At 40.6% G+C, this 17,268-nt stretch overlaps 1 protein-coding gene across 1 annotated transcript in view; it reads left to right on the top strand.

Moving 5' to 3' along the window:
- The window catches only part of NFU1 (NFU1 iron-sulfur cluster scaffold), a 28,516-nt gene extending 22,171 nt beyond the window's left edge, over positions 1–6,345 (top strand). The window contains exons 7-8 of the mRNA XM_052648895.1: positions 208–382; positions 5,697–6,345. Coding sequence (XP_052504855.1) covers positions 208–382; positions 5,697–5,741 — 220 coding nt within the window. The 3' untranslated portion in view covers positions 5,742–6,345. The remainder of the gene's footprint in view (positions 1–207; positions 383–5,696) is intronic.
- The last annotated feature ends 10,923 nt before the right edge of the window (positions 6,346–17,268 follow it).

Genomic DNA, 17,268 nt, shown 5'->3' with positions numbered 1-17,268 from the left:
GCAGATAAAGTTCTTGTATGAATGTATTGGCATTTTATCTGAAAGTTACAAATGAGACTAGCTACTAACTGTTGTTATTCTTGTTTATAAAAGTGGCTCTAACTTTGTGAATTTATTAATATAAAATCTAAGCTCTATGTTGTATTAAGTTTTTTCAATAAAAACTTATTTTATTTTAAATATATAGCAAATATTCTGTGTCTACAGGCCAACTGTGCAGGAAGATGGAGGAGATGTAATCTATAAAGGCTTTGAAGATGGCATCGTACAGCTGAAACTCCAAGGTTCTTGTACCAGCTGCCCCAGTTCAATCATTACTCTGAAAAATGGAATTCAGAACATGCTACAGTTTTATATTCCAGAAGTAGAAGGCGTAGAACAGGTATGCCAATATTGTATGACAGTTTAGATTTAATATTAAAATGAATTTTTTTGGAAAGAAAAGAAATTCATGACCTGACATTTTCTTCAACTGCTATATCATTGTGTTACCATTATTATCAGGCTCCTTCTTTGAGAATTATCTTTAGTGTTAATAATTCCCTGCTATGTGCTCAGCAGTTTTCCAAATATTGCCTCATTTATTTTCTAACAATACAGTTTGTTAACATTAAATAAGTCACTTTCATTTTGTACTTGGGAAATAGAGGGCATATTGCTGTTCTGGCTGTAGAAAAATTATGAAAGGGAAACATCATGGAATTTTATAGGTGACATTTACAAGTCTTTAGTGGAAGAGCTCTACTACTTCATTTCTTTTTAATTGATTGATTAATATTTGGTTGCACTGAGTCTTTGTTGCTGTGTGCGGGCTTTCTCTAGTTGAAATGAGCAAGGGCTACTCTTCATTTTGGTGCACAGGGCTTCTCATTGCGGTGGCTTCTCTTGTCGCAAAGCATGGGCTCTTGGGCATGCAAGCTGCAGTAGTTGCAGCTCGTAGGCTCCAGAGCACAGGCTCAGTAGTTGCGGCACACAGATGTAGTTGCTTCACTGCATGTGTGATCCTCGCGGGCCAGGGATTGAACCTGTGTCTCCTGCACTGGCAGGTGGATTCTCATCCACTGTACCACGAGGGGAGCCCCTCCACTATTTCACATTTAAATACTTCTTGTTCTTAAACATGCAGGCAAGAAGCCCTTCAAAGAATCATACTTTGTTGTACAAGGTACAATTATAGATAGAGTTTTAGAGCTTTATTTATAGCCTGATGTTGACATTTTTATCCTGCCCAAAGATATCTAAGGAATATAGTACCAGTATTTTTCTCAGCAGTAATAGTGACCTTTACTTCAGTAATTCTCAACCAAGAGGCAAGGCCTTCTGGAGAGCGATTATCAAGGAAGGAAAGAGTATATGGAAATTAAAAATTTGAAAAAATGCTTCAGGTAATTCTGTGCCTTTAAGGAGAGGGCATCATCTCTCAGCTCCTGTGAGACTCACTCTTTTCTGGGCAGTACTTAAACCTGTCCCGTGGTACAACACATGCCATCTCCCCTTTGAAGTTCATATTAGTTCTTCGGTTGGAGTTAAGCTCTTCTTTGGTGCAAAGCTTCTGTGTGTCTGTTTCAGCTTTCTGGTAATGGATAAGTTCCTTCAGAGAGTTATAATCATACCTAGGTCTCTGTGTTCTTCTGTAACACTTAGCCTTGTGTGTTGTACATGTTGTTTACATCATTAAATATTTAGAAACATTATTCCAAATTTAGGAATATTTTCCCTAAAATAGAAGTTGATTGACAAAATTTTTTTGATTGGATGTTGCTGAGATTGGGTATAAAAATATCAGTTCCTTGAAAGTAAATATCCATTTTTTATTCAGCCCAAAAGAAACTATGAGGGAATTGATTGTCTCAGATCAGAACCAGATTCATCTAGATTTAAAAAAAATTAATTTTGGCCCCATTATCCTCTGTATGCCTTTAAAAAAAATAGTTAACACTTTGCTAGATTGACAAAGGAAGGTTTTTATTCACTTGTCCAGGGTTGGGTGATGAATTGGCAGTAGGATTATAAACCTGAGTTGGTTGTAATTATAGTAGGTGTGGTTAAGAGAAAAAATAGTCTTAGGTTTATATAACCCTTTTCTTTTCCAGAGGAGTTGGTTTTTATTATCTGAGTAATACATTAACTCATGAAAAGATACTAATCCTTTCATTTTTTCCTTCGAGTATTCATTACTAACTTACTTGAAATGAAATCTTCATATTTTTCTAAGGTTTAAAATGAACTTTTATCTGAGTAAGACCAACGTAATTAATTGCTAGTATATTTTCTAGCAACTACAAAGGTATAGTTTCTTTACCTTTTTTAGGGATTCATTTTTCTAATACATATTTTTGCAATAACAATTTGGTATATTTCCTAGGACTATGCTTAAGGAAATAAGATGCTTTCGAAATAAAAACAAAAAAAGTCAATTCTATATATTAGTCATAGAGCTAGGAAATACCAGTTCATCATGATAGTCCTCTATGTCCACCTGAGACTCTGCTTTTGGAAACCTCCTTTGGAGCAAGGAACAGAGACTAATGTTTTAATTAACTTGCTGCCCAATATGCTACTGGAGATCAGTGGAGAAATAACTCCAGAAAGAATGAAGGGATGGAGTTAAAGCAAAAACAAGACCCAGTTGTGGATGGGACTGGTGATAGAAGCAAGGTCCGATGCTATAAAGAACAATATTGCATAGGAACCTGGAATGTTAGGTCCATGAATCCAGGCAAATTGGAATTGGTCAAACAGGAGATGGCAAGAGTGAATATAAACATTCTAGGAATCAGCAAACTAAAGTGGACTGGAATGGGTGAATTTAACTTAGATGACCATATCTACTACTGTGGGCGGGAATCCCTTAGAAGAAATGGAGTAGCCATCATAGTCAACAAAAGAGTCTGAAATATAGTACTTGGATGTAATGTCAAAAATGACAGAATGATTTCTGTTTGTTTACAAGGCAAACCATTCAATAACATGGTAATCCAAGTCTATGCCCTGACCAGTAACACTGAAGAAGCTGAAGTTGAATGGTTTTATGAAGACCTACAAGACCTTTTAGAACTAACACCCAAAAACGATGTCCTTTTCATTTAGGGGACTGGAATGCAAAAGTAGGAAGTCAAGGAATACCTGGAGTAGCAGGCAAGTTTGGCCTTGGAGTACAGAATGAAGCAGGGCAAAGACTAATAGAGTTTTGCCAAGAGAATGCAGAGGTCATAGCAAACGCCCTTTTCCAACAACACAAGAGAAGACTGTTTACATGGACATCAACAGATGGTCAACACCGAAATCAGATAGATTATATTCTTTGCAGCCAAAGATGGAGAAGCTCTAACAGTCAGCAAAAATAAGACTGGGAGCTGACTGTGGCTCAGATCATGAACTCCAAATTCAGACTTAAATTGAAGAAAGTAGGAAAAACCACTAGACCATTCAGATATGACCTAAATCAAATTCCTTATGACTATACAGTGGAAGTGAGAAATAGATTTAAGGGACTAGATCTGATAGACAGAGTGCCTGATCAACTATGGACAGAGGTTCCTGACATTGTACAGGAGACAAGAATCAAGACCATCCCCAAGAAAAAGAAATGCAAAAAAGCAAAATGGCTGTCTCAGGAGGCCTTACAGATAGCTGTGAGAAGAGAAGTGAAAAGCAAAGGAGAAAAGTAAAGATATACCCATTTGAATGCAGAGTTCCAAAGAATAGCAAGGAGAGGTAAGAAAGTCTTCCTCAGTGATCAATGCAAAGAAATAGAAGAAAACAATAGAATGGGAAGACTAGTGATCTCTTCAAGAAAATTAGAGATACCAAGGGAACATTTCATGCAAAGATGAGCTCAAAAAGGACAGAAATGGTATGGACCTAACAGAAGCAGAAGATATTAAGAAGAGGTGGCAAGAATACACAGAACTGTACAAAAAAGATCTTCACGACCAAGATAATCACAATGGTGTGATCACTCAACACTCACCTAGAGCCAGACATCCTGGAATGTGAAGTCAAGTGGGCTTTAGGAAGCATCACTACAAACAAAGCTAGTGGAGGTGATGGAATTCCAGTTGAGCTATTTCAAATCCTGAAAGATGGTGCCGTGAAAGTGTTATACTCAATATGCCAGCAAATTTGGAAAACTCAGCACTGGCCACAGGACTGGAAAAGGTCAGTTTTCATTCCAATCCCAAAGAAAGGCAATGCCAAAAAATGCTCAAACTACCGCACAATTGCACTCATCTCACATGCTAGTAAAGTAATGCTCAAAATTGTCCAAGCCAGGCTTCAACAATACGTGAAGCGTGAACTTCCAGATGTTCAAGCTGGTTTTAGAAAAGGCAGAGGAACCAGAGATCAAATTGCCAACATCCGCTGGATCATTGAAAAAGCAAGAGAGTTCCAGAAAAACATCTATTTCTGCTTTATTGACTATGCCAAAGCCTTTGACTGTGTGGATCACAATAAACTGTGGAAAATTCTGAAAGAGATGGGAATACCAGACCACCTGACCTGCCTCTTGAGAAACCTGTATGCAGGTCAGGAAGCAACAGTTAGAACTGGACATGGAACAACAGACCGGTTCCACATAGGAAAAGGAGTGTGTCAAGGCTGTATATTGTCACCCTGCTTATTTAACTTCTATGCAGAGTACATCATGAGGAACGCTGGGCTGGAGGAAGGACAAGCTGGAATCAAGATTGCCAGAAGAAATATCAATAACCTCAGATATGCACATGACACCACCCTTATGGCGAAAAGTGAAGAACTAAAGAGCCTCTTGATGAAAGTGAAAGTGGAGAGTGAAAAAGTCGGCTTAAAGCTCAACATTCAGAAGACTAAGATCATGGCACCCAGTCCTGTCACTTCATGGGAAATAGATGGGGAAACCGTGGAAACAGTGCCTGACTTTATTTTGGGGGGCTCCCAAATCCCTGCAGATGGTGATTGCAGCCATGAAATTAGAAGACGCTTACTCCTTGGAAGAAAAGTTATGACCCACCTAGATAGCATATTCAAAAGCAGAGGCACTACTCTGTCAACAAAGGTCCGTCTAGTCAAGGCATTGGTTTTCCAGTGGTCATGTGTGGATGTGAGATTTGGACTGTGAAGAAAGCTGAGTGCCAACGAATTGATGCTTTTGAACTGTGGTGTTGGAGAAGACTCTTGAGAGTCCCTTGGACTGCAAGGAGATCCAACCAGTCTATCCTAAAGGAGACCAGTCCTAGATGTTCATTGGAAGGACTGATGTTGAAGCTGAAACTCCAATACTTTGGCCACCTGATGCGAAGAGCTGACTCATTTAAAAAGATCCTGATAGTAGGAAAGATTGAGGGCGGGAGAAGGGGACAACAGAGGATGAGATGGTTGGATGACATCACCGACTCAGTGGACATGGGTTTGGGTAGATTCCGGCAGTTGGTGATGGACAAGGAGGCGTGGCATATTGCGGTTCATGGGGTTGGAAAGAGTTGGACACGACTGAGCGACTGAACTGAACCCAATATTCAGTTTGCTTTTATGTTGCTAGAATATCAGATTTTGATGTAAATCTTGTGCTTTGGGGCTGTTGATAGATGTATTCTTACTGTATTGGTATGCATTGTTGCAGAGCATTTTAGGTAAGCAAGTAATATTAAAATCATGAAAATAGCAATTTCTGCTCCTTAATTCTGTATTCTCTTTTTTTTGTTTGTTTCTTTTAGGTTATGGATGATGAATCAGATGAAAAAGAAGCAAACTCACCTTAAACTCATTTGAGTTTTCTGTGGGCCCTGCAGTTGTACTTGTTGATAATATGTACTAAGCTTTTATTATTAATCTGCTAAGCAACTTGAGGATTAATAAAATATGTCCTTTCTTCAGAGAATGATATATAAATATTGCATGTTTGCTTTACCTCATATGAGTTATTTATAACATCCTGAATCATCTTCTGTACACGTGGATTTTATCCAGGGATATTTTTATTTTTGTTCTTCATTTCTCATGGTTCCTTCTTTGCATAATGTGTGAAGCAGTTTAAAATACATTCCCTACCCCCAATCTGATTTATTTACTCTTTACATACAGAAGTAAACAGGGAGAATCTTAAGATATTCTAAAATGGTTTCACTTTTTATGAGATGTTTTAAACTATTTTTACTGAACTTTTACCTTGTTAAACAGTAAAAAATGTTAGTTTTTAAATGATATCTAGTGACTCCCCTGGTGGTCCAGTGCTTAAGAATCCACCTTGTAACATAGGGGATGCAGTTGGATACCTGATCAGGGAACTAAGACCCCACTTGCCACAGAGCATTTGAGCCTGCATGCCACAGTGAAAGTTCCCAAGTCCTGTGACCAAGACCCGATACAGCCAAATAAATAAAATATTTTTAAAAAATGGTATCTGTCTAGTAGCTCCCAACGTAGTGTCATGTAACTTCCCCCTGAAAGACCAAAAAAAAAATCGTAATGCTGAAAACTGATAAAGAACTAAGTCCTAGAATGTAGACAAAATTTCTATTGATTACAAGAGAGCAGGCTGAATTGAGAAAAACTGCCTTAGTGTGCCATGCCAGAAATTTCGACAGTTATCTTTCTATTAACATAATGCAAAGAGCCAACTCATTGGAAAAGACCCTGATGCTGGGAAGGATTGAAGGTGAAAGGAGAAGGGGGCAGCAGAGGATGAGATGGTTAGACAGCATCACCAACTCAATGGACATGAATTTGAGCAAACTCCGGGAGATAGTGAAGGACAGGGATGCCTGGTGTGCTGCAGTCCATGTCGGTTGCGATGAGTCAGACACAACTTAGCAACTGAACAACAACTTTCTACCATAGGGGTAACTTTTTTCAGGTGACCCAAATAGCAAATGACACGTCTCTCTTGTTGTTGATGGTGTTTCCCTGGTGGCTCAGATGGTAAAGAATCTGCCTGCAATGAGGGAGACCTGGGTTTATTCCTGAGTTGGGAAGATGCCCTGGAGAAGGGAACAGCTACCCACTCCAGTATTCTTGCCTGGAGAATTCCATGGACAGAGGAGCCTGGCAGACTATAGTCCATGGGGTCGCAGAGACAGACAGGACTGAGTGACTTTCACTTTTTCACCTTCTTATTTTTCTATAGGAATTCAGAGACAGCAGTTCATAGACAGTATCAGGAAAGGAAGCATAAGTACATTGGATCTTTGGAACTTTCTCCCCCAAAAGTATGGAAATTAACATAGGGATGGAAACAAACAAAACTCCAGCAGTTGTGAGTGCTGGAAAGGCAAGTTTTTATTTTTGTTCCGAGAATTTGTTTCCTGAGCCATTATAGATGAATTTAGGTTAGACTTACTTTGGAAATTACTTTGTAAGCTAGGCACAGTAACCTGCCCTTTCGCTGAAGCTACAGGAAATTGAGATTGTGGAGGAGATGTAGTTAATCAGTCTTGGGTCTGGCCACAAAATAAGTGGCTGAGTGGGGGTCGGAGATTCAGTTACTGGAATATAGGAACTCAGAACTGAGAGGCCAAGTTACCGGAAAGATTCTCTATAAAACGGAACAGCCATGAAGAACAAGGAGGAAAGGTGGAGAACATTCTCAGCACACAAAGTGTTGTAATCAGAATCTGGAAGCTGTGAAATGTATTTGGGAACTGCAGGAGGCTAAGTAGGACTTGAATGTGAAGTGGAAGGCCTTAGCTGGAATGGGGCAGAGGTAGGCAGTGCTTTGTGTGGACAACGCTGTAGAAGTTCTTGGCTGCCCACCCTTCTTTCACCCAAAGAGTTTATGCTGAGGCTTTCTTCTCACTGAGAGGTCTTCTCAGTTACCATTTGCTTGCCCTGTGCCCAGGGAAGATAGGTCTCAGCTCAGTCCCAGGGGATAAATTATGACTAGTCTAACTCAGTACATCTTAACTCCTTTTTTCTTTGCCAGTCATTAGTCTAAGTATGGACACAGTCGTGTCTGACTCTTTGTGACCCTATGGACTATGCAGTTCATGGAATTCTCCAGGCCAGAATACTGGAGTGGGTAGCCAGTCCCTTCTCCAGGGGGTCTTCCCAACCCAGGGACTGAACTCGGGTCTCTCTCATTACAGGTGGATTCTTTACCAGCTGAGCCACCAGAGAAGCCTCTTAAGTATGGATACATGACCCAAGTCTGCCTGTGAACTGAAAGAGAAAGTCTATTAGAAAGTTCTGGAAAGATTGTCTTCCTTGATTGAGAAAGAAGGAAGTTTATATGTAAAGAAGGCTCTTTGCCTCTCCATTCCATTCCTCCCTGCTAGGTACACTGTAATATGAAGACTTGATGTCCAAGGCTCTGACAGTCAGCTTGTGATCATGAAAAGCCAGTTTGCTAAGAATGGCAAAGAAGAAGCGGGAAAAAAAAGGAGACCTGGATATCTGAGGACTCTACTGACCTTTGAGCTAGTCCAGGAACCACCCATTTTCAGAGTATCATGTGAGATAAAAGGTTTTCTTGTTAAAGCTGCTGTTATCAGTTACTCTCTCATTTGAAGCTGGTTGCCTTCTAACAAAGAACCTGGTAAATCATGGAGAACTTTGTAAGTAATTTTACTACTTAATTATTTGTGGCAGACAGTCCCTAATGTCGATCCTAAAATGACAACAAATTTACATTTTTAACTAAGCCACTTTTTCAAATATTTTTTCAATCAAATATTAATTTAGGTGTAGATTAATCAGGTGATAGTTTTTCATTTTGAATGTTTAAGTTATATTTAATTTCCTCCTCCCAGACAGCCCCAAAGAAAGTAATCATTAGTTAGTTGTTTTTCACTAAAACAAAAATAAAAATTAACCCCTCAAAATGTATAAATTTTTGTTACATGAAATATTCTTGAAAGCACTTTATGGTACATTTCAGTATGTATTTGAGACAGAGATTATTGGCCAAAAGTAAAGAGAGCACCTGGAGGATTTTTTGCTAAACAAAATTAGGGTGAAGCCTATCATGGAAGGAGTAATTTCCCCTCCACCTCTCTTGAGTTCTTATGAGCGGACACATAATTAAACTGATACAAGATAGATTAGCTGGAGAAAAAGAAAAAAATTTAATTCTTATAGAAGTCTCATAGCAATGCGACCTAAGAAGTGGCCAAAGCAGTTAGCTTTTATATTTTCAGACAAAATACAGAACAAAGAAATTTAAGTTTGGGTGCTTAATTAGTAGGTCTTCCCAGGTGGCTCAATGTAAAGAATTTGCCTGCCAATGCAGGAGATGCAGGAAATTGGATTCAGTCCTTGAGTTGGGAAGATTCCCTGGAGGAGGAAATGGCAACTCACCCCAGTATCCTTGCCTGTAAAGTCTCACGGACAAAGGAGCCTGGCAGGCTGCAGTCCATTGCATTGCATTGAACCAGACATGACTGAGCACACAGGCTCAGTTAGTAAGGAAGAAGTTTGGACTTGGGTAGTAAGGTAGAAAGGAAGTGACAAGGTTTGTTTAGATAACCCCCTGGTCTGAATTCCCTATCTCTACAGATAAGGATGTCTTCCTACCTCCCAGTATAGGAAGGGTACCTGTCACATGGAAGATTTATTTCCTGCTTTCAGGGAGACGAGAGGGTCAAAGAGTCCCTCTTGTAATGGCTATTTCTTAAGTAACTTGAATGCAAAATAATGTGTCTTTGAGGCATATTTTGAGGTGCCTGCCTTGAGCCCCAACAAGCCCTAAACAGAATGATGAGCATAAAAGTGGCAAACTTCCACTGCACATTCACTGTGTGACATGGTTGTAAGCACCTTGTATTTATGAAGTCATTTAATCGTATGAGACTGGTAGCTATTATTGTTTCCATGAGGCACAGAGAAGAGAAGTACATATTCCACTGCCATAGAACTTAAGGGGAAAAGCCAGGAACATGACCCCTGGGCATTCTGGTTGCAGAGCCTTTGCATAATACTGTACTATTTTGCCTTTAGGGAATTGAACCCATGTACCTTTCCTGAATATTCCTATCTCAGGGAAGGGAAAAAGCATCTCGTCTCCCCAGCTGCTGCTTTCTAGTGGATAAACGTCTTTTCCATCTGTTATTTGCTCCAGACCATTATGGGCCAAAGAAGTGCATATGGTGGACAGTTTTTAATGCAGGAATATGAAGCTAGCTGCTCTCCAGTCCAGTGGGAATTTACATCCCTTTGTGAGGATAAATTTACACTCTCAGCCTTATGCTCTGCTTCCCAGAATTATCAATGACAATTCCACAGGGTGCTTACAGTCTGCAGAATCCACTTTTGGAAGAAACTCCAGAAAACAGTATTTTTCGTCACTGTACATGTCTAGCTGTCTTTCAGCTCTAGGCAGCTCCCTAGAATGGCCCACTTTTATTTTGGCTCTGGTCACATCCTAGAGGACAGAAATAGTAGACAGGCCTGGTTAATCTCATGGTGTCCGGTTTGTTGACAATTTCTTGGCAGTAGAATGAGTTTCTTTCTAGCAGAGGTAGAAAACTTGCCCCGGGTTCTGCCTACTGGGGAAATTTGGAGCCATGCTAGAGGGGAGTATTGGGAAGTGTGTTCATTGTTCATTCTAGTTGGAGTCAGTACCTCAAGTTTGTCCTCAAGCCTGAGGAGTGGACATCTTTTGATTGTGTCTTTGGCGTCCCCTCATTCTTTCCATCCTTTCCTTTTAAGACCTTCTACATCTTCCTGACTCCATGTGGCTCTGTCCAATCACCGTGTCCTGCCTTCTTTGCAATGGAAGTGAGGTGTGTGACTCACACTAGACCCATCAGAACCCTTGCCTAGAATATAAAGAATGAGGATGGAGAAGTAACCTCTGTCCCCTTGGACTGCAAGCTGGAAATATGTGATTTCAGAGCTGTGGGGGGTCTTTCCCTTCACGACGTCACAGAGAGAGACAGAGTTCTGACATAGTTTGTGTCCCTGGATATAGATGTACTCGAAACTGTGCATCTCTGTCCTTCCAATTACGTTAGCCAATAAATCCCCTTCTTCAGCTAGTTTGAGTTTTCTCTAGAAATTTAAGATAAATACATATATTCACACTGAGGAAATCAGTAAGATCAACCTTGGATGTATTAGGGTTCTCTAGAGAAACAGAACTATTAGGACAGACAGGGAGAGAGAGGGTGAGAGGGGAGAGACGGAGGGGAAAAGAGAGAAACAACTAATAGGCGCGATAGGAGGAGAGAAAGTGAGAGAGGGAAGAAGGGAGAGAGAGTGAAATTCATTTGAAGGAACTGGCTCATGCAGTCATGGAGGCTAGCGAGTCCAAAGCATGCAGGATGTGTTCCAGGCTGGAGACAGGGAAGAGCTGAAGTTGCAATCCAACTCCAGTTCCACTGGGGAATTCTTTCTAGCTCTTGGAGGCGGGAGTGTCAGTGTTTGTTCTGTTCAAACTTTTAGCTAACTGGATGAGGCCCATCTACGTAATGGAAGGCAATGTGCTTTACTCAAAGTCCACTGAATATAAACATCCAGAATATAATATTTTACCAAATATCAGGGCACTCTAGTGCAACCAAATTGACATATAAAATCAACCATCACGGTGGATGAAGTTTGCCTTCATCTCCAACTTCTTTCTGATTCCTCTTCCATATCTCAGCCTCCTCTCTCTGGCATTACCATACCTAATTCCACATGCCCTTATATTGTCCCTTTCTTGCCCAGTGTGGTAATTTGTCTGGGTGTTCTTGCCTGGAGAATCCCAGGGACGGGGGAGCCTGGTGGGCTGCCATCTATGGGGTCACATAGAGTCGGACACGACTGAAGCGACTTAGCAGCGGCAGCAGCCTTCCTTCTAATTTTAGAATTATCTTCACTTTATCCCCATCATAACTTTTATTTCCTCAGGGGCTTTTTTCATACTTGGAATCCAAATGAAAATAATCCCATATTTTCACTCTAAAGTGTAATGGATGATAATGACTTAATGTAGATCGCCTTGGGGAGGGAGTAGTGAGTAGTGTTCCACATCAAATATATATGTACAGGTAGAGTTCAGGAAATGTGATAGGGAAGAAGTGAAGGTAATTTTGCACAGGGAACTTGCTGATTCCCTTATAATCTTATTTGTGAGTGATTGTCTAGTTCTCTATCAGTTCAGTCAGTTCAGTCGCTCAGTCGTGTCCGACTTTGCGACCCCATGAAGCACAGCACGCCAGGCCTCCCTGTCCATCACCAACTCCCGGAGTTCACCCAAACCCATGTCCATCGAGTCGGTGATGCCATCCAGCCATCTCATCCTCTGTCGTCCCCTCTTCCTCCTGCCCGCAATCCCTCCCAGCATCAGAGTCTTTTCCAATGAGTCAACTCTTCGCATGAAGGTGGCCAAAGTACTGGAGCTTCAGCTTCAGCATCATTCCTTCCAAAGAAATCCCAGGGCTGATCTCCTTCAGAATGGACTGGTTGGATCTCCTTGCAGTCCAAGGGACTCTCAAGAGTCTTCTCCAACACCACAGTTCAAAAGCATCAATTCTTCGGCGTTCAGCCTTCTTCACAGTCCAACTCTCACATCCATACATGACCACTGGAAAAACCATAGCCTTGACTAGGCAGACCTTGGTTGGCAAAGTAATGTCTCTGCTTTTGAATATGCTATCTAGGTTGGTCATAACTTTTCTTCCAAGGAGTAAGCGTCTTTTAATTTCATGGCTGCAATCACCATCTGCAGTGATTTTGGAGCCCCCAAAAATAAAGTCTGACACTGTTTCCCCATCTATTTGCCATGAAGTGATGGGACCAGATGCCATGATCTTCATTTTCTGAATGTTGAGCTTTAAGCCAACTTTTTCACTCTCCTCTTTCACTTTCATCAAGAGGCTTTTTAGTTCCTCTTCACTTTCTGCCATAAGGGTGGTGTCATCTGCGTATCTGAGGTTATTGATATTTCTCCTGGCAATCTTGATTCCAGCTTGTGCTTCCAGCCCAGTGTTTCTCATGATGTACTCTGCATAGAAGTGAAATAAGCAGGGTGACAATATACAGCCTTGATGTACTCCTTTTCCTATTTGGATCCAGTCTGTTGTTCCATGTCCAGTTCTAACTGTTGCTTCCTGACCTGCATATAGGTTTCTCAAGAGGCGTTAAGTCCTAACTACTTAATATTTGGTTACCTTCTTAATGCTTCTTTTTTAAAAAGGGAAAATGCAAAGATGAAAAAGTTTAGGATTTTTCTTTAGGGAATTGCCAATAGATTAAATATAGCTAGACCATAAGATGCTTGAATAGAATGGTGGGAGATGATGCTAATAAAACTGACGAGCGAGATCTGAATAACAAATGGTGTATGCATAGGAGTCTGGACTTAACCCTGCAGGTGAAGGATTCCCACTGAATTGGAAGCAGAGAGAAACAGGATCCGATCTATATTTTTGAAAGATCACTCTGGTGTGAAGGTGTATAGGATGAACTGGGGTAGTGGTGGAACCAAAGGCGTTCACTAGAGGGTCTTTCTGAGGCCACAGCTGGTGCCTTCTGTTCTTGTTTGTTGCTTTCTTCTCAGAGGCCTTTGTGGCTCAGCCTACTTCTTTTTCCTTTGATACTTGCTACCATCTTCTCTGTTCACTGAAGTACACTTCTCCACATAACTCCAGAAAAAATGGGCTATCCATGTCCTTGCTTCCTGTATTCTTTTAATGCACAGACCTTTTAAAATATTGAGATAGGGGCTTCTCTGGTGGTCCAGTGGTTAACAATCTGCATGCCAATGCAGGGGACACATGTTCCATCCCTGTTCCAGGAAGATCCCACATGCCGAGGAGCAATAAGCCCATGGGCCACAGTTACCGAGCCTGTGCTCTGCGACAGTAGAAGCCACTGCAGTAAGTCCATGCACCACAGTGAAGAGTAGCCCCTGCTTGCTGCAACTAAAGAAAGCTTGTGTGCAACGACAAAGATCCAGTGCAGCCAACAATACAAGTTAATTAATTAAAAATATTGGGACATAATTGACATATATTAGTTTCAGGTGTATAAAGTTATTGATTTGTACTTATTACAAATGATCAGCACAATAAGCCTAGGTAACATCCATCATCATACAGTTATAATTTTTGTCCCTGGGGATGAGAACTTTTAATATCTTAGCCACTTTCAAATATACAATATGGTCTCATTAATTATAGTCACCATCCTGTACACTGCATCCCCAGGACTTATTTATCTTATAACTAGAATTTTGTACCCAGGTCTTTTTAATTTTAGTAATTTATTGCTACTTATTGTTATAATCCAGATGAGGGATAATAAAAATCACAAACATGGGGGCATTTAAAAATCATATAAAGCCATTTCAATTATGGTTCTTTGTTTCATTAGCAAAGACAATGAAATCTCTAATGGCCTTCAGCCCATCAGTTAGCATGGCAAGGAGAAGGTGGAGAACCATCATATTCAACAGGATCAGGGAAATGGATTTACATAAAAAGAAGATGAATTACACCTTGTTACCATCATTACTTTTTTTTTTTTTGAGTTCAGTTAGTTCAGAACTTTCGTTCAGGAAAGAAAATCTTTTCCATTTCCTCAGATGTTTGAATTAGACCCAGATGTCCTGTTTCTTTCATAGATCATTTATTTTCTTCTCCTCCAGCCCTTATCCCCAAAGGTCCAGCTATGGCAAAGCTCTGTAGAGTTGGGGGTCAGACAAAGTTCTTCTGTATCAGTGTCTTTTGACTGATGGTTACAAAGGCTCTTTGTTGCAGTGGGTGGGTGAGCTTGTTCAAGGTTGGGCTGGGAAAATATTGACCTTCAAAGTTTCTTCCTGGCAACTGGTGCAAAGCATCTTCCAAAATAGCTGTAGAACAGACAAGACAAATTGATAGTCATGATAGATGAGCAAGCAAACAAGGAAAGCCAGGGTCTGATAGATAATTAGTTTGAGCATGAGAACTTTGGTGACACTGGGTAACATTTTCTTTGTGGCATCAACAGGTTTTCTGGTGATGCACAAAAGTAATGTTCAAACTTTGGAATCATACCTTCAATCATCACTCCTTGGCAATATCACCAAGATTCTGCCAGAACCTCTTAGATGATGGTTCTGAGGCTAATATGTACATTCATAGAGACTTTTTGCCTCTTGAGTTAAAAAATGTGTAGTCTATTAACAAACAGCAAACAGCTCACTATGTTTTAACTTTGCTATGGGTATTTAAGGAACCTATTTCAGGGCCTGAAATATTAAACAGCTTTCAGGTGAGAAGTACTTTAATTAGTTAAATGTGACATTTTCCTGTCTTCCTTTGAGAACAGTGATAAAAGGGCATCTTTTTCCTTTTTTGAAAACAACTTTTTATTGAAGTATAGATGATTTACAGTGTTGGGTTAGTTTCAGGTGTATAGCAAAGTTATTCAGTTATATATATATATATTCAGTTACATATTCTTTTTCACATTCTTTTCTATTATAGGTTATTACAAAATGTTGAATGTATTAAGTTTCCTGTGCCATACAATATGTCCTTGTTGGTTATCTATTTTATATATAGTAGTGTGTAGATGTTAACCCCCAAATTCTAATTTATCCCTCCCCCCTTTCCTTTTTGGTAACCATAAGTTTGTTTTCTATGTCTGTGAGTCTATTTCAGTTTTTTAAATAAGTTCATTTGTATAATTTTTTAGATTCCACATATAACTGATATCCTGTGATATTTGTCTGATTTACTTCACTTAGTTTGATAATCTCTAGGACCATCTATGTTGCTGCAAATGGCATTATTTCATTCTTTTTATGGCTGAATAAAATTCCATCATATATATATATATAATATGTAATGGAATATAATGCACCTTCTTTATCCATGCATCTGTTGATAGACATTTAGATTGCTTGCATACTTTGACTACTGTAAATAGTGCTAAACACTGGAGTGCACTGTATCTTTTTGAATTAGTGTTTTCATCTTTTACAGATACATGCTAAAAGGACATCTTTTTTCCTCTAAGAAAAACTGGAAAGCCCTTTGCACTTGATTAGATAACCAACCATAGAAAGTCAATTCTGCTAAGAACATAGGACTTTCCCCACTCATTCAGAGAGATTTTTGGTCTATTATTTTGTGCTAGGGTATACTAGGTGCTGGGCATGCAAAGACTTGTTCTACTCTCAAGAAACTTAGCTTTGCAGGGAAATATACAAAAAATCATAAAATATAGACGCATATTGCTTTAAAGGCGGCAGCTCAAAGAATGAGAGGTTAATAAATAGGCTTAAGTCTCTCTGGGAAGACAAAAAGGGTTTTCCCCAAGAAGCAGTACTTAGGCAGAGATGGGCTGGGGATTCCCTGAAGGTTAACTAATACATGCAAAAGATTGAGGATGTTGAGAAACTGCCCAGTTGAGAAACTACCTGTTCTGAGAGTAAAGGACTGAAAGGTAGAGTAGTAAGACATCAGTCGTGTGAGAGACGTGGGGTCAGAAGATCATGCGGTATTCTGTATATAACACAAATTTTACTTGATTCTAGTCTTGGGCCATTAATTGAGTTATGATAGCGCTCTACATTTGATTAAAAATAGCATTTAAATCTTAAAGCAAATGCTCAGGTAGTAAATTTTCAGAAACATCATCTCTGTCTGATTAAGTCTCTCTTGGCAGGAATGGTGCATTAATTCATAAAATTAATCATTCATGAGCCCAAGCTAAGGCTGTCAAATCTAGGCAGTTCCTACACTCCTCCTCTCCCGTTGGCCATCCGAAGTCTGGGCCCGCAGAGTTTCTTAAGCCCGAGCGCATAGTATTGGATAGTGGAACCTCACAGTCAGCCCCTCCACCTCTGCAAAAAACGAGGGTTATGTGGTGGGGATGGGGAGCAGAGGTTTTAGAGGCCACGCATATGACTTAGAGCTTAAGCTGGGACCTGAATCTCCTGTCACCAGAAAGACTGACCGAACCTAAAGACTGCCTTTCTCCCCTCCCCTCACTCAATCCTTTGCAATTTCTCATCAGTCTTCTGTCCTTTTCCCTCCCTGACTTGTTGGTCCCCCAGGATAAAGCCTCCTGTTCTGTTCCTCCTCCTTCTCCGCTCGATGGGGTGCTGGGGCTTGGGGCCTTGGGCTACACGAGGCGGATGACGCACGCTATTTGCTTTGCTAACAAGTCCATCCTCTTTACTGATCCTTTCGTCGTTCCCTGCCAGCCGCCGTGTTCCCTATTCCCCGCAGGGTAGTGCCTCGCGCTGCTCTCCCCCGGGCGGGCGTCTCCAGGAACCTCAAGCGGATACGGCCACGAACCGGTGCCACGTCTCCGCCGCCAGCAGGCCAGGGCCTGCGTGGGCTCGGGGGCGGGGCGGGGCGGGGCGGCGCGAGGAGG

Source organism: Budorcas taxicolor, chromosome 11, assembly GCF_023091745.1.
Source record: "Budorcas taxicolor isolate Tak-1 chromosome 11, Takin1.1, whole genome shotgun sequence".
Lineage (NCBI taxonomy): Eukaryota > Metazoa > Chordata > Mammalia > Artiodactyla > Bovidae > Budorcas > Budorcas taxicolor.
Note: the sequence above shows the minus strand (reverse complement) of the source record. Positions and strands in the feature narration are given on the sequence as shown.